The sequence below is a fragment of the Paroedura picta genome, chromosome 3 (genome assembly GCF_049243985.1).
Source record: "Paroedura picta isolate Pp20150507F chromosome 3, Ppicta_v3.0, whole genome shotgun sequence".
NCBI classification, from domain to species: Eukaryota; Metazoa; Chordata; class Lepidosauria; order Squamata; family Gekkonidae; genus Paroedura; species Paroedura picta.
Window position 1 is genome coordinate 145,223,083 of NC_135371.1, and position 24,430 is coordinate 145,247,512.

At 44.2% G+C, this 24,430-nt stretch overlaps 1 protein-coding gene across 1 annotated transcript in view; it reads left to right on the forward strand.

Moving 5' to 3' along the window:
* Positions 1-11,555: 11,555 nt before the first annotated feature.
* Positions 11,556-24,430, forward strand: part of CACNG4 (calcium voltage-gated channel auxiliary subunit gamma 4) — a 72,074-nt gene continuing 59,199 nt past the window's right edge. The window contains exon 1 of the mRNA XM_077328391.1: positions 11,556-12,247. Coding sequence (XP_077184506.1) covers positions 12,019-12,247 — 229 coding nt within the window. The 5' untranslated portion in view covers positions 11,556-12,018. The remainder of the gene's footprint in view (positions 12,248-24,430) is intronic.

Consider the following 24,430-nt stretch of genomic DNA (forward strand, 5'->3'; position numbering starts at 1 on the left):
CCTTTCAAAACTCAGTACCCATCTGAGGCAGATCTGTACACACAACAGATCCCTCAGGCTGTTCCTGTAATCAGCATTCTTCACTTCTATGACTCTGAGATTAACATAGTGAGCTAACGGATGGAAGCAGAGTGAAATAAAGGTGGAATTATTTCCGTATACTGTTTACCTCATTGCACTGAGGGCTCCATATCCAAGGGATTTACCATCATTTTAACAGGATTATGAATCTCATTGCACAGGTTGGTTCTGGGGTCCCCATCCTGCCTAACAGCCAAGCATGAGTTGTGGGTTTTCCTCAGTTCCTACACATGTCGTTCCTAATTTAGACTGGCACTATGGCACATGGAGTAGAAATTTTAGCCGCCCCCCCCCTTGTTATTTTGGGGCAATGCTGGTTCTGGGGCAATGCTGGCTCGGGGCGCTGCGTGCAGCGGTTGCTGGGAGTCCCGGGGCAATCGTTGTGTCTTGGCGCGGCGAGGCAGCGCTGGAGTGGGTGGGGGTGGGTGGTGAGGGGGCGGCACAGTCAGCGCATGCCTGTTGTGTGTGGGGGGGTGGAGCAGGGGGGAGGCAATGGGGATAGGAACCACCACTACAACAAGGTACGTCTGGAGCCTTTAAGAATGCTCCTATTCAGGATGCCATATTCCCTAAAAATTTATGCTGCCTTTTCTTGAAAGAAATAAGAGCCTTATAGATCCTTCTCACCAAGAGTAATCTATGCAGAGTACTGGCATCATTAACCTGCCATAAATACTGGAGGGTGATATGCACCTCTTTGCTCTCTTTCAGCAAACTAAACTTTATCACAACTGAAAGCAATAGAAAAGGAAGGCCTTGAGACACTAGAAATGTTTGTCATCAAGTCACATGGGTTTTTCAAGGCAAGACATCTTCAGACTGTCTTCCTGAACATCATGACTCTGGTATTCTGTTGTAATCTCCCTTTCAAATATTAGGCAGAGCCAGCCCTGCTTAGCTTCCGAGATCTGAAAAGATGAGGCTAGGCCTGGGGCTAGGAACAAAAAAGGCTAAGAAATCTAACAATTCTTATAATAAAAATACACACATTTTATTGTACAACGCTGAACAATGTCAATTTAAAACAATACATTAAAATCACAGTAGAAAATATGCAAAAAAAAAACATTTGAGTGACACATACAGTGCCAAAAATATGCCAGATACCAGAACAACCTGATGTATTTTGATCCAACTGGATCTTCTTCAGAGGTCAATTATCAACTCACACATACATAAATAAAATATCCATATATTAAAACCCCCACACTTTTTACACCTAGGGAGATCGTTACATAGGTCTTTACCGCTATGAGGTGCTAATAAATATCCTGGATCTATATCATGGGTGTAAAGTTTATGATCACTAGATTTTGTAAGCCTCTCCTGGACTTGAAGTGAAATAATCTCTGAATGACTTTGTGCATATCTAAGGAGTACTTAATCCTGGAGAAGTTTACAGAATTGTGTCTTCCTGTCTCTCTGTGCAGTCATGCGATTTAGGAGCAGTTCCAGCTGATCCTCCCTTATCCAGGACTGACTTGTTTTAAACAAGTCTGGACTGCTCCATATTGGCCCTTCTGAGCCACCAGTCAGCTACTGGGATGGGGCCTTTAATGGCTCTTTTGCCATTATCTCTGCTGTGCCCAGGAGCCCCACTGTAGTTGCCACCACTGGCACAGACCTGGCCTTCCTGGATCTTGCTGGCTGCCAGCATCTCTGCATTGTACCACAAAATCTTATTGACCAGTAAGTCATGCCAGTGAGAAGCATGGGGGCTGGCATGTTCTAATCATTGGATGAGTGTTGTCATCCTGACATACAAGAACAATAATTCCCTCAGTCATTTGTCTTATATTAGAGGCAAACTGACAAAAATGTTATACAAGGGTCTAACCATTAGGTACATTTGACCTATGATGGCCCTGGGGCCAAACAGGGTCCTTTTGCATAACCACATCAGACTGGAAACCTTTTAATATTTTTTTTATTTTAGCTGCAGCAAAAATAGGGCAGTCACAGAGGACTTATGTCCACTAAAGCAAGTGCAAGAACAAAAGGTCACATAGAATTTTATACATCTACGTCTTAGGGTTGGCTCACAGGGCTGGCTGTATCCCTGGATCAATGCAATAAGGCCAGAGCTTCAGAGTCATCTCCAGATGTACTTTGGTTCTCCCCCAAGGTCTCCAGGCAAGCCATGGAGCCTTGATCTCATACCTCTGATGTGGCAGGGTCACAAGGTCAGTGCTTAGTCCCCCAGATTTATACTATGGGGGACTGACCTAGGGGGTCAGCTCAAATCAGGTTCAGCTCCATCTGGAAGGCTGAATTACAATGATCCTTAATTTTAGTCAAAACATAATAGTGTATCTGGAAAGCACTCTGTAAACCATTTCTCCTATATTTCATTGTAGGAAAAAACCCCACAAAGTCTAGTCCAGTAAGCAACACTGCATACAGAGCAGAAATAGAAATCAGATCTTGGTCTCCAATATGGAACTAAAGGCAATTTCCAATAAGTGTATAATCAATTAGAAGGGTATAATTATTTCCTTTATCACCAATCCATCATCTGCTAGTATTTGAAGATACTGAAGGCCCCTAACCCTACATGAATTCTCCTCCACAGGGGTCAAACATCCTGTTGAACTGCTAACTTCTGGGTTAGCTTCAGAGTTTTCTGTGTTATAGCTGGAGATGTCTCTGATGCCAAAGAAGCAAATTGACTGAAGAAGGGAACTTCATAAAGGGAAAGAATACATCTTGGTTTGCTTTGAACTGGGGCACTCCCCTGGCACACTTATGAACTTTGTTTCCTACTAAAATCTCTGAAAACACTAAGTATTGGTACAAGTTCAAGCAAGTCTGGTTCTCTGGACTCTGCCAGTTCCTACTCACCAGAATCCAGATCTGATATTACTCCTCTTCCTTATTCCTTTCTTCTTTTCCTCTCTTTGCCTTCTTCTTAGACAAATAAACTTCACACAAAACTTCACAGAAGTTCAGAAGCTGATGCTTGGTGTAGTAGAGTGGCAGCTTCTACTCTGGAGAGCCAGGTTTGATTCCACACCCCTCCACATGCAGCCAGCTGGGTGACCTTGTGTTACTCACAGTCCTGTTACAGCTGTTCTCACAGAGCTCTCTCAGCTTCACCTGCACCATAGGGCATATGTTGTGGGAAGAGGAAGGCAAGGCAACTGCAAGTTGCTTTGATACTCTTGAGGGTAGAGAAAAGTGGGATATAAAACCCAACTCTTCTTCTGAGGAACAGTGCTATGCACATGTGACCCTTTGTAATGGGGAAGGTTCAATTCAATAAATGACAGCACCTTTATGGCTTGACAAAATGAGAAATTACTTCAAAAGAAAAGAAACCATTTCAGTCACTGAATAATTTTAACTATAACAATATTTATCATCAACCCCAGAACTGTAAAACTAGATATATAACAAAATCATAATGCTCTTTAGTTCTTCTTCACATTCTGCCATTACATAGCAACATTAATGGGAACAAAATCTTCAGTGTTCTTCAAAAAAAGGGCACTCAGAACAGAACCAATCCTAACACACTGGAAGAAGAAAGTCCAACTTGAAATTATAGAAGTGCCTGGCTGCTGCTTTTTATCTTCCACTTCAGGAGTTGACTTGCTGCTGCTGTTCAGGAGCTCACTCCCTGGCTTGGGCCTGCAAAAGAATTAGCAGTTCCCTCAGTCAAGCTCTGGGCCTTCTCTCTGCTGCTGCAGGGCCAGACTGACTGAGGGGTGGGGCTTTTGCAACTAATATATGAGCAACTTAACTTACTGATCATGCTCAGTAACCTTTGGCTACCTAGGCCTAAATCCTAAACTGATGGAAATCATTAAAGCAAAAATGACATGGGTTACACACACAAAGGTATAAAATTTTCTTGGATTTAAAGCTGCTTCAGACCAACAGGGCTGCCTACCTGAATCTAAGCTCATGCAGAATAAGGGGAATGTAACAGACTGTGTGGATTGCTGGAACTCAGTAAGTAGGAGTTCAAAATTTATGACAAAGAGAATTGCCTCCACTTTTAAACACACTCCCAATGGAATTATCTCATCCATTCATCTTCAACACACTTTATAAATCCCAAACAAGTTCTGAATTTTACTGCCACGGAAGCTATCACGATAATCCAGCAGCAACCAGTGAAATCACCACAATTGTTGCAGGTATTGTCCATTCAAGCCTTCAAGACTCAAGGTGGAAATGACCGCCAAAGTAAAAATAAAGAATTAAAGGAGATAAATTTTAGAACCCACTGAAGAAAAGAAAAACCTAAATAAAACATTAGAGCTATTCAGTCCTATTATAAAGCCTTAAAGTCCACCAAGAGTAAACTAGCAACCTCTGCCCTCTGATATCTTGTGCTCTGTGAACTGAGATTAATTTCCAATTCACACATTACAGAAACACACGCCACAGTCCAGTGCTTCCCAACTCATAGGCCCAACTCATGTTGGAATCATGGTGTGTAGGGGAAAGAGTTCAGGCTTCCCCTCCACCTTCTGCCATATATGACATGGATAGTCAGACATTTGATTTTAGGAATGAAAAGCCTTTAAGAAAATTCACCTATCAATATATTCTTCTTGCAGTATTCATAGTGATATTCTTATTACTTCAGCATGCTTGAGCTGGTTTTGCAGTCTGAAAACAACGTTCTGCTTTTCAGATGACACATTCTTTCACAATGCGTAAGCAAATACGAATTATGACAGAAATAAGTGCCCTGAGATTTACTAGATGGGTAAGTCTTTTGCACATATCCTGTATTAATGCAGTTGAACTAGTTTATCTTGTGTGAAGCATGTGCTCATCTCTGAAGAACAATCTGAGACAGGTTTAAATAACAGGTAAAGAACAAAATGATGATGGTAATTACCAGTATATACATTTTGCATAGAAGTGTGATTGTGCATCTCTTGAATTTAATTGCCTTTTGATACCACTGTTCACAGTTTTTCTTGTTGCTGCTGTGAATGTGTGTATGTGTGCACACTCTCAAACAAAATGAGAACAAAATCAATGCATAAAACAGGTTTTAGTCCATGAAAGCTTATGCCACAGCAAATGTTCTATTTGTTTTTCTTATTCATGATGATGCCAGCCATTTAGCCATGTCCATCTCTTGGCAATCCTACAGCTCAGCTATCGCCATGTCTTTCGATTTTGCTCTGTTTCTTTTAGTTGTGTAATACTCTGGCCAGTGTCTATTTTGATTGTGTCTAGCCATCGTGTTCTTTGTCAGCCTGGTTTCCTTTTACCACTGACTAATCTTTAACCGCTCCTGCGGTTAAATAAAGCCCTAAGGGCGGGCTCTGTTCGTGATAAAAACTCGGAGGGGCGAATCAGGATCCGTGAAGTGGCTCCTGATTCGCCCCGCCAAGTGCCACTCAAGGGCCAAGTGGCCAATGGGGAGGCGTGCGAAGCGCCTTCCGATTGGCCTCTCACCAGGACAGACCAAAATTCCATTCACCCAGCCCAGTCTGGCTGCCAGTCTGCTCCTGACCACCGCGGGGAGAGGACGTCAGTAGGGTTGCCAAGGGGGATGAGAACACAGGCTGTGCCAGCACTTTTTGCCCCAAGGCTGTCCTAACTGCAACTGCAAATTGCCTCAGAACCCTGACAGAGCTGGCAGGAGGTGTCCCCTCCCTTTCAGGCCTGCTGTGAAGGAGCCTCTGACAGGCCCTGACTGAGGGGAGGGAGGCCTTTCCAAGAGCAACGCAAGGGAGCCTGAGGGCCTTCCTTTTGAGGGTGGGGAACTTTCCCCCTCTGCCAAACAGTTGCCTGACAGGGAGGCCACAGAAAAGCCCCTTCTCACTTAAAATACTGCTCTGCCCGGAGGTTAGACACAGCCAAGCCATGTGTCTTTCTTCTTTGCAACTCTCTGCAGATTTGAGGTCACTGCACAGCATTATTCTGCAGAACAAACTGGTTCTTTTGTCTCCTGTTCTATCTGCACAACAACCCTGTGCAGTAGGCCTCAAGTCTTTCAATTCAACAACAACCTGTGTGGGAGGCATTAAATGTTTCTTCTCTACCTCAACCCTGTCCAAAGTTGCCCTTTCTGCTTGGGAGCTGATCTTTATACTCTGCAGGTGAACTGTAATTCCACGAGCTCTCCAGGCCCCACCTATAGGTTGGCTACCCCTGGGTTGGAAATATTCCTGGAGGTTTGGAGGTGGGACTTCAAAATCACACAATGCCTCAGAGTCCAGCTTTCAAAGGAACCATTTTTGCCTGCAGTTGGGAGGGAGTGGTGCAGGTGTGTCCCTCCTGGCCTATGGGTTATGGCCAGCATTTACCAGCAACCGTTTGTATTCTGGGGCACAGACAGGCAGACCAGCATTAGTCCTGTGAGTCTGGAAAGTGCAGGAAGATCTAAATAAATATTTACAGCCTGAAACTGTAAATAGAGAACAAGTAAATGTCTGGAGACACATGGTAACTGAAATGACTTATTGGCCTGGCAAATAACCTTGGCCTGGCAAATAAAAAAACAGTATAAAAAACCTTACTAAGGTCAAGACTGCTGTGCACAGAGAGTCTTCCTCTTAGGGTTGCCAGCTTCCCTGTGAGGTTCACTACCCCACCGCCCTCATGGGGAGTCTGCTATGGGGAGAGAAAGGGAAGACGATTGGAAAATTGTGGAGAGACGAATAGAAAAGGTGTTTGTTAACTGCTTTGCGACTCTTTTGGGTAGCAATAGGGTACAAAAATCCGTTCTTCTAAGGAGCGACCATGAAAGAAGCATGTGGGCACATAACATTTTATCAATAGTGAAAAAATGGAAAAGAAGGAAAAGGGTGAACACCTGTGTACTGTGACTACCCCATGTGTATTAGGGCAGAGGGGCATTTCGGTGAATGTGGCCTAATTCACACAAGAAGGGAAATGACGCAGAACTGGGAGGAATTGGTTGCCATGTAATCTTCCCCTAAGAAGAGTCTCCAGTCTGATTTTCCCTTCACATATCTGAGGACATGGCTCTGGAAAGCTCATCTGTAACCACTATGCCAAAATTCCCAAAGGTCAGTCCTCTCCCACACTCAACGAACAGTCCACACCACAGGTTCTTGACACCCATATCTCCACACCATACCCTCATATGCCACCACAACCTCCCACACAACACATACATTCAACCCCATGCCCTTACAGACTGAACAACTCCTCCCCTTCCTCTTCCCACTGCCCAGCTCTAGCACCCGTTGTATTTTTGGATACAACAGGCTTTGCCCCTAGTCCTAGCATAATTGATCAAGGTAGATCACATGATATGGCCAAAGTTAGTGAGCCAGGGTTTCATGATTTTGCCTTCCAGTGATATATCAGGCTTTATGCATTCTACTATTTCTTTGTTTGTGCCTGTCAATGGAATCCAAAAAAGCCTTCTCCAGCACCAGAGTTCAAGTGAATCAATTCTCGTCTTGTCCTCTTATTCATGGTTCACCTTAATCACTGAGATTCAGACATCAGTTAAATGAAGTGAGTTTAATCCTAAAACCAACTTCCGTGGATTGATAAGGACAAGTGAGGGGCCTGTGAGACTCACCAAAGGGGGGAATCCCATCTCCTCATCACCTAGCCTGGTGCAGCTCTGGATCCAACCTCCCACTGAGCTTATTAATGGTGCCTGGCAGCCACATCATCTCACACAGTCACTGGGCCTGGAGCTGCTCCCTGCAGCAGACACTGCCCACGCTACTGATAAATAGAGCTTGGGGGAAGAGGGGGCAATTTAAACATCCAATGTATTTTTGCTTTTAGAGTTTTCTGTTTGCAGAAAAATCTCTTTAGATCTCCGTAAATTTATGTGTGGCCCCAGTCCACAGATTTAGGTGTTAAGAGATAGGAGCCAGATTTTATTAGTAGATATATAAATGTTTAGGATTGCACTATAAACTGCAGCTGATTAAAACAACCTGTGCAGCGGATAATTGAAACCAGTAGCCAAGGTATGCATGTAGTCCTAGACTGTGTGCATGCCCTGGTAACATCTAAATTAAATGTAAGCATACCTAAAAGACCACCTACTCATATGAACCTACCTAACCACTGCAGGCATCTACAGAAGCTCTGATTTGGATGCCCCTGCCATCTGAGGCTAGATGGATAGGAACCCAGAAAACAGCCTTTGCAATGGTGGTACCAAAATTTTGGAATTTTCTCCCCATAGATTTACCTGTCTCCCTCTATTGTTGTCTTCCGTAAGTTGTGTGAAGAGAGAGGAAGTAAAGAAGCAACAAACATAACAGTGAGCACAATATATTGATGCTGCAAAAGAAGCAAACATCAATGTAATGTACCTTTGCCTCGTGCCCTCCTTTTCTCGTCTCACAATCTCTACAACTTTGCTAATATGTCTGACAAGTCCAAAGTCACCTGCAAGCACCCAAGGCAAAGCAGGGATTTTAACCTGCATTTTAAATATACATCAGCTTCCAGTCACATTACTCAGGTCTTCTCGTTTTTCAATAAGCTTGGTGGTATTGGTTCTTTCACCACTATGTCCCTTATTGAAAAGAGTACATTTCACTTTTAATTTTGGGGAAGACCCTGATCTTTATTGGAAGAAACAGAAACCAAGCAACTATTTTAAAAGGGATAAGATTATAGCAGTTGTTTATTTCACAGAAGGATGCTTCAGAACAGCATATAAAGCTCCACCTTCAAATCTAGAGCAAACCAATTGCTGAAAGGGGGAGAAAGTATAGCTGTGTTCCTCTGCTAGATAAGTGGGAGACAGCTGAAACAGAGAAGCTAAGGGGAAAAGTCACTCCAATGAAGTAATGAATGATGTCAACTGTCAAGAGAGACATACTTGCAAAGTTGTGGAAGATTTATTTTGTAAACTTTTATCCCACCTTTCTTCCAAGGAGCACAGGGTGGTCACACCATTCTCCCTTCCTCCATTTTATCAGGAAGAGGAGGAGGAAGAAGAGGAAGAAGAGTTGGTTCTTATATGCTGCTTTTCTCTACCCAAAGGAGGCTCAAAGCGGCTTACAGTCGCCTCCCCTTTCCTCTCCCCACAACAGACACCCTGTGAGGTGGGTGAGGCCTAGAGAGCCCTGATATCATTGCTTGATCAGAACAGTTTTATCAGTGTCCTGGTGAGCCCAAGGTTACCCAGCTGGTTTCATGTGGGAGAGTGCAGAATCAAACCCAGCTTGCCCGATGAGAAGTCCACACTCCTAACCACTACACCAAACTGGCTTTGTTAGGCAAGTAAGACAGAGGGACTGATCCAAGGTTATCTGAAAAGCTATCCTAAGTAGGACATATCAAAGTGGAACTGATGTCTAGTGGTGTACCTAGTCTATTTGGTGCATGAGGTGGGCAAGGGGGGCTTGGTGATGCAAACCACGTGCTACTATCACCCAACTATGGATGCTATCCTCTGCAAATTCCTAGGAGCCACCATTCAGCATCCTTCCTCCTTTCCCTGCTAGCTGCTGCCTATTGTCTCCTTACCTCTTTGCTTTCCCCCTTGTCACCAAAGGCTGCTCCCCACAGGGACCCTAATGGAACACCCACCCCTCTCAGAAGTGCCTTCCCCACTGCACATTTTATGCTAGTTGAAGCCAGCCAACTTCTCAGTGCTCACATACTCATAGCTGGCCATGACTAGGATGTAGAGTGAGGGTTGCTCCATCCTCCCACCTTACCTTCCCCACCTTCAGACAGAAAGCAGCAGTAAAGCAACCACCTGGCTTTATAAGTGACTGGAGGCAGTATCCCTTGTCTCGGCTTCTGTACTTCACTCCTCCTCTTCCTGGGTTTGTCATTGCCCTCCTTTCTCCTCCCCTTTGCCATCCAAGATCAGCCCATGTGTGGTGTGGCTCCTTCTACAGCTCTGCCCAGGAGGAGCTGGAGAGCCCTACGTGAAAGGGGGGGGAGGCTTGAGTCCACTTGGAATCCCACAGCAGTGGCAGAATCTCCCTGGGGAATGGAGGGCTACAAGCAGTGACCCCCCCCCCAGGGTATGTGCCATGGTTTTCATACCCTAAATATGCACCTGCTGAGGTCAGTCTAATGCAACTTGCTCTTCTACTGCAGATCAACACCTTTACCCTTTGAAACAATTCATTAAGACATGTAGCTTCCCAAAAAGCTTCATGAATTCAGCTGTCTAATTTTAGGTTAGTAGTTGTTTACATATTAAATCAAGACTGTTTCTAACCAACAGGATCCAAGACACAATACAAAAGAGTTAAAAAAACATTTCAAAATAAAACATCACAGCAGCATGTAACACACAAAACCATATAAGACGCTAAAAACAGCCTTCAGTCCAACCTCTAAAGACACACTCCTAAATGCCCTTTTGAAGAGTTTTGCTTTATGTCATTTCCAAGTACCCATGAGAGACTGTGCCTTCCTGACAAAAAGGGTTAGCTATAGTACAAAGCTAGTGCTCAGACAGAGGCAGTTCTCACCACTTTGCAGGTGGAAACAGACAACAAACCCTGCTGAGACAAACAGAACTTCTACACTTACTTCTAAATCCAGCAGCACTTACAGCAGTGTATCGGCTGAGAGGATAACCTGCTCCACCAATTGCCAGCTAATGGATAAAAGAAGAAGACATCTACAAAGGTAACATATGAGCATATGTGGCAGTTCTGCAAGCATGAGAGTCTCAGGCTGGGAAGGGTGTCAAAAGTTAAAACTAGTATGTTGAAATGAGCCCAGAAATGATCAGACAACCAATATGGAAAATCTGAAACCAGACTCAGTTGCAGCTTCTGAGTTGCTATGGACAGTCCCATGTAGTGTGTTACAACAGTCTAGTATTTAGGTTATTGTAATAGAAAATTTGTCAGAGTTCAGAAGAGACCAAGCATAACCAAAGAGCATTTTTTGTCATCACACTACATTTCTGTACCAGTGGGACTGAATCCTACGATGACTCCTACATTGCAATCCCATACACTTACTTCAGTTGAAGCCAGTTGGCTAGATGGGTTTATACAGGAACAACCCTACACACTTATACAAAATTGCATAGCTAAACCAGAGTCCCTACTTCTCTTCAACAGATTTCCCCTATTATGCAAGACGGTTCCTGATTTATCTTTATAGGCTTTATGCAGAACAAGCACAGAAATGGCCCATGCCATTCATACCACCTCCTCACCCTTCTCCTACAATTTCCTTTCCACTTGAAATGAGCAGTGCCCGAATCTGGCTATGCGTTCACGAGAACATCATGCAATTCGACTGCAAATTACCTTTCCCTAAGACTAGCCTCTAAAGTCACTGAGTAGCTACAGGAACAGCTGGCAAAACTAAGCTGCTACCTGTTTCTCGCTCCTCCAGAAAGTCGCCCTTTTCCATTAAAAAAAAATAAAAATCCGTCTACTCCGCGAAATACTTCCTTGCGCTCGGCAAGTGCCTTAAGGCTGCTTCTGGAAGCGCTCCCCTCCCCGCCACACAGCTGGGGCGCTTGTCCAGGTGCTGCGCGGGAGAGGCGGAGCTCCAGCCTGGGGCTGTGCCCGAGACCCCCTTCCTCAGATGCGCCTCCCCAGCTGTTCAGGCGGCGGGAAGAGGAGCTGCGAGGCGTGTGTGGCGGCGCGTGGAGCACGCTCGAGAGGGCGGCTGCGGTCAGGCGGAGGAGCGCCCAGACGCGACGCGGCAGCGCGAGCGATTCGGAGGGAAAGGCTCGAGGCTCGGCTGCTGCCCTCGCCTGTGGGCGCGGAGGGCTTTCCGCGAGGCACTTTGCCCCTTTCTTCGCCTCCGGGCCGAAGTCTCCCTTTTCTTTCCTTTGTCACTCCCAGCCCTCCGCCCATGTTTTGGCTTCCTCGCCGTGATCTGCGTGGATGGAAGGAGGGACCAAGAGGGGGCGAACGAGGGGGGAGAAGGCGGGAAAGCTGCCGCTCGGGCGCGGTGTCGGAAAGGCGGCTCTGGGCTCCGTCTGCCTCTAGCAGCCCCCTGAGCCCGTCGGGGGGAGTATGAAGCACCATGGTGTGGTGCGACCGTGGGGTCCAGATGCTGCTGACCATGGTGGGCGCCTTCGCTGCCTTCAGCCTCATGACCATCGCCATCGGCACCGACTACTGGCTCTACTCGAGCGCGAACATTTGCAACGGCACCAACGTTACCACCCCAGACGACACCTCGCAAAGCCAGCCCAAGAAGGTGAAGGGGGACCTCACCCACTCCGGCCTCTGGAGGATCTGCTGTATTGAAGGTAACCAGGCGGGAAGGGCGAGAGTGGCCGGGGGGGCGTGGAGGGGGGGGGAGGACGGAGCGGAGGAGCTGAGGAAGGAGAGAAAAAGAACAAAGAAAAAAAAAGATTCAGGAAAAGTGTCCAACTTCATCGACTGGCGCTGTTGGGAAGGAATAATGGAACCGGAGGCTAGGGGCCGTGGCCAAGCGCCTTTCTCGTTTCCCTGGCCGGGCTTTGTCGAAGCGGCTCCCCCTTTATACAGAGAGAGACCCTCCCCCTCCAGATTCAGCAGCCGAGTTGGTACCTCTGAGCTGATGCTGTCTGGGAAGGAGGATGTTGTTGCCGTGGCAACCGTGTATCTGATTGCTATGGGAACCGGACATAGGGAGGTGATGCTTAGCCCTGGGTGTCTGCTTGTCTCCAGCGCTGCACAGCCCTTACCCTTTTCCCTGGGCACCTTGGCATGTTGCACTGATGGGCAGAAAGAAGAAGTTGGAGATGGTGTTGATGCTGTTTTTATTCCTTGTTAAGAAAGTTTGTTATTCCTAAAGGTTTGAATCTTAATGACAGAATAGTAATAAATGCACAGGTTCTTGTAAGACTTCCTAAGTTTGGTTGCACTTTGATTAGCTAGACGTGTCCGGAGACAATTCAGAAGCAATTCAGAGAAGGAAATAACATGAGATGTTGAAAGGCATAAGCCCCAGATGTGGGGAACTGTGCCTACTAAGGATATGCCTAGTCTAAATTTCTGTCTTTGAAAGAAACCCACTATACAGTCAGCATGGGTTAAGAGCGGTGGCCTCTAATGTGGACAACCAAGTTTGATTCCCCACTATTCCACGTGTAGCCAGCTGGGTGACCCTGGGCAAGTCACAGTTCTCTCAGAGCTCTCTCAGCTTCACCTGCCTCACAGAGTATCCATTCTGGGAAGAGGAATGGAAGATGAAGCCACTTTGAGACTCCTTTAGGTAGTAAAAATCAGAGTACAAAAAAACCCAGCTTTATGAGAAATGAACTGCATATGCTGATTGCAGAAAATGGGTTCCTTAGTTGAAAGTTGCCATGCTTCAGCAGCCCCAGTTAATATTCTTCCTATGTTAGGAGAGTTAATAGAGACTCTGTGATGGCAGACAAGAAATAAGCTTAGAGGAGAAGGCTGGTCACTTCTTACTACCCTTTAGCTTCTGGGGAGGATGGGGGGTATTCTTTCCACATTAGTGCCCTTGACATATACCTCAGGCATTGCAACTTAGTGCTCACAAACTTTACAAACTAGGTTTTCCAGCTGGTTTTAAATCACAGACAGCTCAAGAAATGAAACCAAAGACCATCCATCGCTGCTGTTAAAAGTGGATATAATGATCTAGAATAAGCTTGTATAATTTTTTATTTTATATAAGGATTTAGGAATAGAGGCTGACCTTGTGAATTTTTAATTAGAAATAAATTCCATTATTCCATTGGGACTTACACTCAAAAGGCAAAATTTATTATACGGGCAGAGACCAGCAAATCATAAAATCAAATGATCAAAAAGGTTAAATTGCAGTGTAAGAGAAATGTAGCAAACTCTGTTTAAAAGGGAAAAAATCATAAGGTAAGTATAAAAATATTTAATTCTTATACTAGCCCTGAAGTCAGTATCAGTTGGTGGGTTTTGCAAGCTCTGTCAAGAAACTTTGCTTCCGGCACTGTGAATTTCGGGTTTCTGTCTTCCAGTAACAGCCTGGTATTTTCCAAGTTTGGAAGATGGTCATCCAACAAGCATTAGCTTATTACGAACCTCAGAATATAATGAGCAGCCAAGGAGGATGTGACTTACACTCAATTCACCATACCCAAGAACTGTATTCATACAATGCAGTCCTTAGCATACTAAGTAATAGTTTAATAGTTTAGACAGGAGAAATTATTGTTTTGGTTACATAGATACAGAAATGGATGATTATCCCAAGATGCTACATACATGCTTTGATTTAAAGCAGTGGTCCCCAACCTTTTTTGGGCTGGGGCCCGGGGGGAGAGAGGGGGGTACAGGCGCCAGCATGCCGGCAGGCGCAAACGTGCAGGCGCGGCAGCTCCGTGCCTGCGTATTTGTGCCCGCTGGTATGCCGGCGCCTCCCTCCCCCTGCCGTGGGCCGGTACCGAGAGCTCCACGGCCCAGTACCAGTCTATGGCACGGAGGTTGGGGAAGACTGATTTAAAGTACTTGGGCATGTTGTAATCCTGCTCACTTCATAAGCTAGCTTTGGTTTTTTAAGTTTTCTCAAAGAGTATGGTTTCTGAGCTTACAGTTGTGTAGAAAAGCTCATCCCTGATTCTTCAAGCTAACCCCTACTTCCCAAAACTTGCCCAGGTGAAGAGCAATGGCAGCAAAGTAGGCTGTTATGGAAGGCATGACAAGGGGCAAAAGCCTAATTTTAAAGGTCTAAAAATGCCTGCATATCCTGTTGCCACTGGGAGCTGGAGAAAAGAAGGGGAAAGTATTTGTATTAGGCTTTTCTGTATCTTGATGAGTTTCAAAGCAGCTTTCAATAACATTCCCTTCATTTCCTCACAAGGTGTCTGTGGCCAGGGCTGAGAGAGCTTTGAGAGGGCTGTGGCTGGCTGGGGATTGCCAAGCAGGCTTCATGTGGAGAACCTGGTTCTCCAAATTAGAATGGGCCCATCAACATGTTTTAGTTATGAATTTCTTGCTCAACAGTTCTCCATTTATTGTTCCTTTGCTCTTTGATGAATGATTAATGATTTCTCAGTATAGTTCCTGTTCCTATATTCCATGTAAACAGTCCTGAGCCTCTGGGGAGGGTGGTATATAAATAAACAAAAAAACAATTAAATACACACACCCCATGCTAGTGATGTAGCCTCAGAACTCCATTACTCAGGCTTCCTGATAGTAGCTGGCATGTTAGAATGTTATTTTCTCTGTTCATTGTTATTGATATTGTTACCCTTCATTTGTTATAATCACTGAGTTTGATGTATTGTTCTTGTTTACCTTCTATGTGAACCGCCCTGAGCCTTATGGGAAGGCAGTATACAAATACATAAATAAATAAAATTCCACTGCAATATCCAGCCTTTGCTTTGGCTGAAGTCCTGCATGCTAGCTTCCCCTTCTGCCCCCAAACTCTCCATCAGTTAATATTCTTCCTTGTCACTGATCCCCCCCAAATACACCTTTCCCCAAAATTTACTTTGATAGGATGTAAAGGCCATAACTTTAAGTGCGGAATGCTCCTGCAAAATGGTCATTGTGGTCAATGGAGACAAGAATAGGATGCTCTGTTTTTCAGGCTGTCTGATAGCTTTGGCTATTCTACAGAAATGTCCAGGCCTCAAAATGGGTTCTTTGTCACTTCCATGTTAGCTCTCGTCATCAGCCCCTCTCAGCCAGCTAAAACTGGGGAAGAGAACACTGGTGGCAAAGAATATGGACTGGTGGCCGGGATTGCTGGTGCTGGGATGAACTATTACAAGCTGAACTTAAGTTAGGGCTTGGCTCACATTGGGTGTTATTTTATTTCCCATACTTGCATTTTAGTATTATAATGAGTTGAAATGATAACTGAGATACCCTTTCAAAATTTGAGTCCAATACCATCTTCAAGACCAACTAAGATTTATTCAAGTGTGCAGGCATACTTCCTCAGACAAAATGGAACAAGAATCATGAGAGTACAGATGTATAAAGGTAAAGGTATTCCTTGTGCAAGCACCGAGTCATGTCTGACCCTTGGGGTGACGCCCTCTAGCGTTTTCTTGGCAGACTCAATACGGGGTGGTTTGCCATTCCCTTCCCCAGTCATTACCATTTACCCCCCAGCAAGCTGGGTACTCATTTTACCGACCTCGGAAAGATGGAAGGCTGAGTCAACCTTGAGCCCACTGCTGGGATCGAAGGGTTTGTAGGGTTTGTAGGGTGGAGATTTTTAAAAAGAGAACATTTCAATAAAACACCAACAGGAAGGAAGGACAGTGAGGGAACACTAAACAAAACAGAAAAATCTTCGCCTGTTGATAGAAAACAATAATAGAGAGTGACAGATAGAGAGTTCAATAAATATGGCACCATCGTTGATAAGACTCTTTCTTGAGTTTTTTAGCCTCAAATAGCAGGGGCAATCAAAGCAAAGTTTCTGAAGATGACTGCAGCAGACAGGTTCATATGGGAGTGGGCCATCCTTAAATATGCTGGTCTAGCTATATAGGGCTTTAGAAGTTATTATGAGCACTCGGGCTTGGAAGCAAATTGGGAGACAGTGTAGGTGGAGTAAAACTGGATGGATGTGGCCCCCATAACCCATTCCAGTTATCTTACATCTTTTCCTAAGCAGCTTTTAGATCTAGTATGCAGTAAGCCAGAACTGACAGAATTGAATGAGCTGGAGCCGTTCAATAGCAGATCACACAGATTTCAGATCACAACTGTAGGTTACAAGGTCTATAGAGAATCGGGGACAGATTAAAGCTGTGCATGACCTAAAAGAGCTCCTTTGTTGATCTGACAGAGCCTATAGAGATGTGACCTATATAATATATCAAAAACCTATAGAAGAGAGTGAGTGAAAAGAATTTCCTGTGGGGGGAAAAATGATAGTTTGCCAAGAGGCTGTGATCTTTGTCTGAATAGTTAGCTCTTCACCAATTTCAGCTCCTTTTATTGAGATGTGGTTAACTTTTGGACATCAGCTGAAAGAAAACCTAGTACAGCATGAGATTTCAGGTGGAAAACACAAGTAGGTTTGCAAGTATTCTCCTGGGACCAGAGGCAATGTGGATGTGGATCCCCCCCCCCCACACACACACACCAGTTTCCATCTCCCACTTCTTTTCCTACAAGTTGTACACTAAACCCAGAGCTTCCCTGCTATTTCCTGTTCTGGCATTTAACCTTGTGTGTGTTAAGTACCATCAAGTTGCTTCCAATTTATGGCAACCCTTTGAATTAAAAACCTACAAAACATTAGCAGCCGTGTTCAGGTCTTGTAAACTGAGGGCTGTGTTTTCCTTGACTGAGTCTTATTTAGTTTATTCAAAGTTGGAGTAAATCCAACTCATGCTGGATCATCCTCTATTTCCTACTGCCTTCCATTTTTCCTAGCATATTTGTCTTTTCATGTGACTTGTAATGTAAGCAGAGTACAATAACCTCAGTTTGGTCATTTTAGCTTCTAGGGAGAGTTCATGTGTGATTAGATCTAGAATTCATTTATCTTTTTGATTTGCAATAGAATTGATCTTTTTGTAAAACTCTCTTCTCAAACCACATTTCAAATGAAAATGCTTTGTTATTGTCAGCCTTCTTCACTGTCCAGCTTTCACACACATTCACAGAATCAGAGAATCACAGAATCATAGAGTTGGAAGGGGCCATACAGGCCATCTAGTCCAACCCCCTGCTCAACGCAGGATCAGCCCAAAGCATCCTAAAGCATTCAAGAAAAGTGTATATCCAACCTTTGCTTGAAGACTGCCAGTGAGGGGGAGCTCACCACCTCCTTAGGCAGCATATTCCACTGATGAACTATTCACATTCATAGTAATGTGAATGCTATTGTATGAAGTAAAATCATAGAATCATAGAGTTGGAAGGGGCCATACAGGCCATCTAGTCCAACCCCCTGCTCAACACAGGATTAGCCCTAAGCATCCTAAAGCATCCAAGAAAAGTGTGTATCCAACCTTTGCTTGAAGACTTCCAGTGAGGGGGAGCTCACCACCTCCTTAGGCAGCCTAAGATTAGCCTAAGTATTCTGATCTTGGTCACTAGTGATGCATCCTTATACTTAAGAATCTTTTCTAGCTCCATCTTGGCTGCCCTTCCCAGTCTCACTCCCCTTGTATGTAATTTCTTGGGTGTAGTCTCCCTATTGGTTGATGATTGAACCAAGGACTATAAGTACCTGTAGCTAGTAACTGACATATAAAGCCATATAGAACACTATCTTTTTGGTCATAGGCAAGTTCAGAGACTCTCCGCCACAAAAGCTCTCTCCCAGCCCTACCCCTCCGATGTTCCACATACCTGCTTGTGGTATACAGCCCCCTCTTCCCAAGAAAACCTGATTGGAGGTGCTTTTGCCCCCAGCATAGGTGAATTGAATGGGACTTGGGATGGTGATGCCAGGACAGGTAGGGAGAGCTTTCTAAGAGAAGGGGAACACCTCTTAAAATGCCTATGCTCACTGGCTCTTTGTTACAATATTCTGCTTAGTGAGTGGCCCGTATTTCTTTTGCTTGACTTTCTTGGTCTGCTGCTGACTGTCCTGGCCTAGACTCTTCTTGCCACATTTCTGCAACATTACATGACTTCCTATCATACAATTGCAGCTTGGTAGGCACCATTCAGCTGCCTGAGTATTACTTGACTGCAAACGTCAATCTAAAATGCTGATAGTTGGATACAGAGTCCTCTCCCTCCAGAAAAACAAGGAAAACAGAAGGAAATGTAAAACCAACCAACTGTGGCTTGGAGAATAAACTGCCATAGTTGGCCCAGTTCAAGCTTCAAGAGGTCTAAGCTAACCCTTCTGAGTTTAGAATTTGCCATTCACTAATCTTGTTCACATTACATAATTGTTAACTGGACTGACATACATCGAGGGGAAGGGGGGCAAGTATACCGATTCCATCCCCACTGTTAATCATGAAAAAAGAGTTTATATGCATTTATCTTATGTGCATTCCTGTTTGGTTGAGCATGCATAGAATGGGATAGGGGAAGAATACGTAGTCACAAAACGATGACTGAGAATATGTTTCCTCCTGCTCGCTCATTACCTGCATTTTCCTCTTCATTAATATTTTATGGTATAGTTATTCTACCCTGTTCTTCAAAGACTTCTTCAGGGTGCTTCATATAGAACATCAGGACTAGGTTTAGGGCAGGGGTAGTCAACCTGTGGTCCTCCAGATGTCCATGGACTACAATTCCCATGATCCTCTGCCGGCAAACGCTGGCAGGGGATCATGGGAATTGTAGTCCATGGACATCTGGAGGACCACAGGTTGACTACCCCTGGTTTAGGGGCTCTGAGGTTGCTAGGTAGGCAGCCCTGCGTTATAACCATGATCTGAAGCAGGCTTTCTCAACCAAGGTTTCATTAAATCCTGGAGTTTCTTGACAGCCCTGGAAGGGTTTCCCAAATGGGTGGGAGTTTTTAAAATTTATTAAACATTTATTATGTGATATGACCATATATGGTCATGTTGACCCACCCACCAATGATGGGCCCCGGGTGGGTGTGTCCACAGCTATGCTTCCCAACCATACTCTGCACAATCGTGCTACTTCTGGAGTTTCACAAAGCCCAAGGAATGTTACAGGGTTTTCTCAATTGAGGAAGGCTGATCTAAAAGTGTTATCAGAGGCAACTGGGTGTGTGAGTCACAATAAGAATTACTTGGGAATTAGACCTGGCAGAATCTGGATGGATTTGTGGATGAGTTATACATCTGAGTCTTCTTCCCTCCTAAAAATAAATTTTATTTCTTGAGATGGATAACATGATTTTAATCTAATTTTCTCAATTTGATTTCAGTAAGGCTTATTCCCAAACAGATCACCTGAAGATTCATTGGAAAGATACTTTTAAAAATCTGTAGAACTGAAAATTCCTCAAACTGCATGCTAAATTGACACTGACTTGACTAGCAGCAAAGGAACACAAGTTCATTTCAGGTTAGATGACATGTCGTGTTTGTTAAAATATTGGTTTGAAACTCTTGCATAAAAGAGTAGAGCTTCAGTGAGAGATTACATAATAACTTCATGATATTGTCTCTAGATTATCTAATGAGCATCATTGTTGATTTTATTTAGAAGTTAACATTAAAATGGTATAATGAATAGTGGTCCCAAAATGCATGGTCAGGTTGAATTGCTTAACAGTAAAATGGAATCGCGCTAGTTAATGTTTATAAAGTTTAAGATACATAGCTGATCCTTGATGCTGGCTTTCTACATCATCATTACAGAGTTTGAGTCCAGCGGCGCCTTTAAGACTAGCAAAGTTTTATTCAAGCGTGAATGCACACTTCCTCAGATACAGTGAAACAAAATATCTTCAACCATTACATATAGTTATGTATGGGGGGGTTTAATTGCCATGAAGTGAAAATGTATAATAGCTGAGTGAAAATGCATAATAGCTGAGATTGTGTGATAATAGCTGAGATTGGATCCAAGCAGTAATCAAGATCTGTAAATTGCGGTTTTAAAAAGCTTATGAGTAGCTCATGAGATTGTCTAGGTGTTAACAAACAGACATAAGGAGAAAACAGCCAAAAGTCAACCTGGCCAATGGGTGCTGTGGGCATTACATGACTTCCTATCATACAATTCTGGTAGATTCAGGACCACCATTTCCGTGTTACCTCCAGGAGGTCATGCTCTCAGGGCACAGAACAATGCTATCCAAACGGGCTGGGGGCGGGGGTCCTGGAAGCAATTGAGAAGATTGCTGCGCATGACCAACCCAGTTTGGTGTGGAGAGCCAGTTTGGTGTAGTGGTTAGGAGTGCGGACTTCTATTCTGGCATGCCAGGTTCGATTCTCTCCCACATGCAGCCAGCTGGGCGACTTTGGGCTCACCACGGCACTGATAAAACTGTTCTGACCGAGCAGTGATATCAGCGCTCTCTCAGCCTCACCCACCTCACAGGGTGTCCGTTGTGGGGAGAGGAAAGGGAAGGTGACTGTAAGCCGCTTTGAGCCTCCTTTGAGTAGAGACAAGTGGCATATAAGACCTAACTCTCCTTCTCCTTCCCCTTCCCTCTTCCTTCTTCAAGCCACATCATGACACCCTTTCAGGTTGGGTCTTAGGGCTTTGAGTCAATACATCTACATATGTCGTTGCAGCCTTTAGGTTTCTTCTGGTCTCAGGGATTCAAGTCACCACGTCTGCGTACCACATTACATGCTTTCAGGTTTGGGTATAAGGTAGACTCAGAGCTGTGAAAGCTACTGTCCCTTTCACCTGCTCCAATCATAGGGGCACATTTCCAGGCCACCATTTGGAAACACTTCTGCACCTTATCTGTCCTTCAAAACCTGTCTTTGGAGACTGGGGGGGGGGGTCTATCAACTCAATATGTGTGCTTATATTTCTTGAGTACAAGAATGATGATGTGCTTTGGACCTATATATTTCAGTGTGTGGGGGGGGGGGCTATAAGAGTTGTGAACATGCTTCGAATTCTTGTGTTGTCTGGCTGAGGTGTCTGCCAAGTTGCCATATGGTAGCTTTGGGGAACCCCTGTTGAAACTCAGAAGATGTCTTGTCTGCCCTTCTCTTTTCAACCTACCTTTGGGGGCTTGAGGGGCTGTGACTGTAGGGAGGGATGCTTATCTTGCTTTCAGTGTCTGGTGGGGGGGGGTCTGCCCAGGTGAAGTTTCCCTGTGAGTTTGTGGTCTCTAACTGCAGGTGTCTTTTCCATTGAGAGCACTCAGATGAGATAGCTTTTTGCAGGGACTATATTGGGGGACATAGATGTGTAATACACTCCCAATTTAGAGAGATCGTAGAGAACAGACAGCAGTGTGAGTTTCCCTCTGTGTTTGGTGTATGTATAGCTTGCAGGGGGTTAATTCTATACACTTCTGAACCTGTTCCTGCAATTTCACACAAAAACACTTTCTTGGCTTGACCTTAGTCCTGTTGGGTTTGCAGTGCCACAGTGGCACTGGTTCTGCGGAGTATATTGCACTGATTCTTCTGGGCTTGCAAAAATGCTCCCACCCTACCTTAAGTTTCTACTACAGAGATTCTCTGAGACTTTGATTCTATTCTGTGGGGCTTCTAATGCCCTTGCTTTTTTGCTCTCTCCTCCTTCCATTGGAAACAATAGAGGATGGGGTAGCCTCTTTGAGGGGCTCAATTCTGACCCCATAAATACAATCAACACGTAACTTGGAGGGCAGGTATGGGAGAATAAGCCAGGGATCCCCTGCAAGTTTGGTGTCACTAGCATGCTGGTGGCATTCTACTACATCACAAACATCATAATCAGTTTGGTTCTTATAAAGCCTTTTTTAGTTTGTGGCATTTTATGGTTTGGTTCATGAGTCTACCACAAACTGAACTGCACTTTCCTGGTTTGTGTCCACCCAACAGAACAACTGGATTTTGCCATCACGTTATGTCATTCTGTCATAGCAGGGTTAGTACCACTAGACCAGGACTACACCTATCTCAGATAGGTCATTATTCAACATGCAGAGAAGTGAAATAAGATGGGGTGTGGTCTGAATTAGAAGAAAAAAGGTGAAATGGCCTTAGAGTATTCCAATGATCACACAGTCATCTATCGGTACAAAGCTACACATTTGGTACTATGCAATCAGAATGAATGAATGCTGCCATGCCAAAATAATGGAACAGATGGATCCTAATTGCTTCATAGAATACTGTATTGATAATGCTACCACACAGTCTCCTTACTTCAGTGTTTGCCTTCGTCATCAGAATTCAAGCTACTGAACTTGCAGATTCAGGGTGATATGTCAGCCACTAGTGAAATTTGTTGTTGTGTGTGTACAGTTTAGTTACGCTGCAGCTGAATTATCGCAACCCCGGGCAAGAGGCTTCCAAGGAAAGTGAGAAGCAGAAATGGCGTGTGATACCTTCTTCAGCCAACCTCCTTGGCTTCCAAGATCTGGCTATGTCATGCTGCCTTCCCTCCTGTGACACAACGAACTGCCTCTAATGATCCTCCATTATTTTTGCTTTTAATTATTACTAGTTGCAATTTGCCATTTAAGTGATTGGTTGTTACCTTATTAATGTTCCTTGACTGGGATCATCCTTGATCCCAAATATTGACTTCCAAATATTGATTCCAATCAAGCATCCATATCTTTTCCATCTTTTCCACATAATATATTTCTGTTAAGGGCTTGGAGGAGGAGCTGGTCTCATGGCTTAAGTGCCACTCAGCACTTAATACCCTCTCAGGGTGGCTGTCCCACCCTGAGTGCCTCCTCCTCCTCCAACCAGCTTGCCTGTCTATCCAGTGGCCAGCCAATCACCTTCCATATCCCTCCCCTGACCACTCCCTCCTCCTTCCACTTCCCTCTGAGAATCCCTGCTGCATGGGTTCCCTAACAGCTGCCTGCAGCCTTTCCAGTTCCTGGGGGAGGGGGAGGCTGTCCACAGAGTTCTTCCACTCCACCCCCCAGATCTAGCGCCCATTGTATTCCTGAACGCAACGGGCTTGGCCCCTATTAAGTATATGGGGGCAGAATATTTACATCCCTATTGGAGAGAAGGTGATGACTTCTGATTGTTTTCCATGTAAACTTGATTATTTTTAAATGTTTTATTGCTTTATGATATGATTTAAATATTGTTTTATTATAAGATATGCTGTAAACCAGCTGAGCCCTCAGGAAGGGAGGCATAGAAATTTGAAAATAAAATAAATAAAAATCATGACTGCATTGCCATTTACTGTTTCTTTATATTAAGGGAAGTAATATTAATGTACACAGAACCAGCCAAATTTCTGTAGTTTAAGATTATCAGGATCAAAGCAATTGTGGAATGCAATCTTTAAATATAAAGTTCTGTTAACCTTCTAAGAGTCCTGGACAGTCTGTCTGTGAAACTTAATGTGATCCTAGAGATCTATGGGTAGGATCTTATATAGTTTTAGAAGAAGAACAAGAAGATGATGGACCACATTTAGATTCTGGTCATGGTCATAGAGATTGTGTACCTGTCCATTAATGGAGGTAGACTCTATGAAGCATATCTTCTTTCATTACCCCATGTATACCACAGCTCCTAACCACAGTGGATTGGACCCAAGAGCTTCTCATGAGTGACAAGCCTCAAGTCTCTCTACAGACAGCCAAATGTTGTGCCTCTGTGATTCAAGCCTGACGGAAGGAAACAAAACACCTCTAACATTTTTTACGAAGGCCAATTTTATTTTTTTATACACCCAACGAGTTTTAAAATCTTAATGTTACCATTTTTATTTTTTATATCCTGGTCTGACTGTATAAATAAATAAATGAAATGAATGAAAAACTATTGTGGTCATGGTACTAGGGCAGAAGTTAGCCCTTCTCCTATCTGGTTTTTCCAGTTTCATTCAACTTGTTGAGCTACTGTGTGCCACACTGAGAAAAACATACAGGAATCATATTGGTACCTATAGTGGAAATACCTGAATAGATAAGGAAGCGGGTG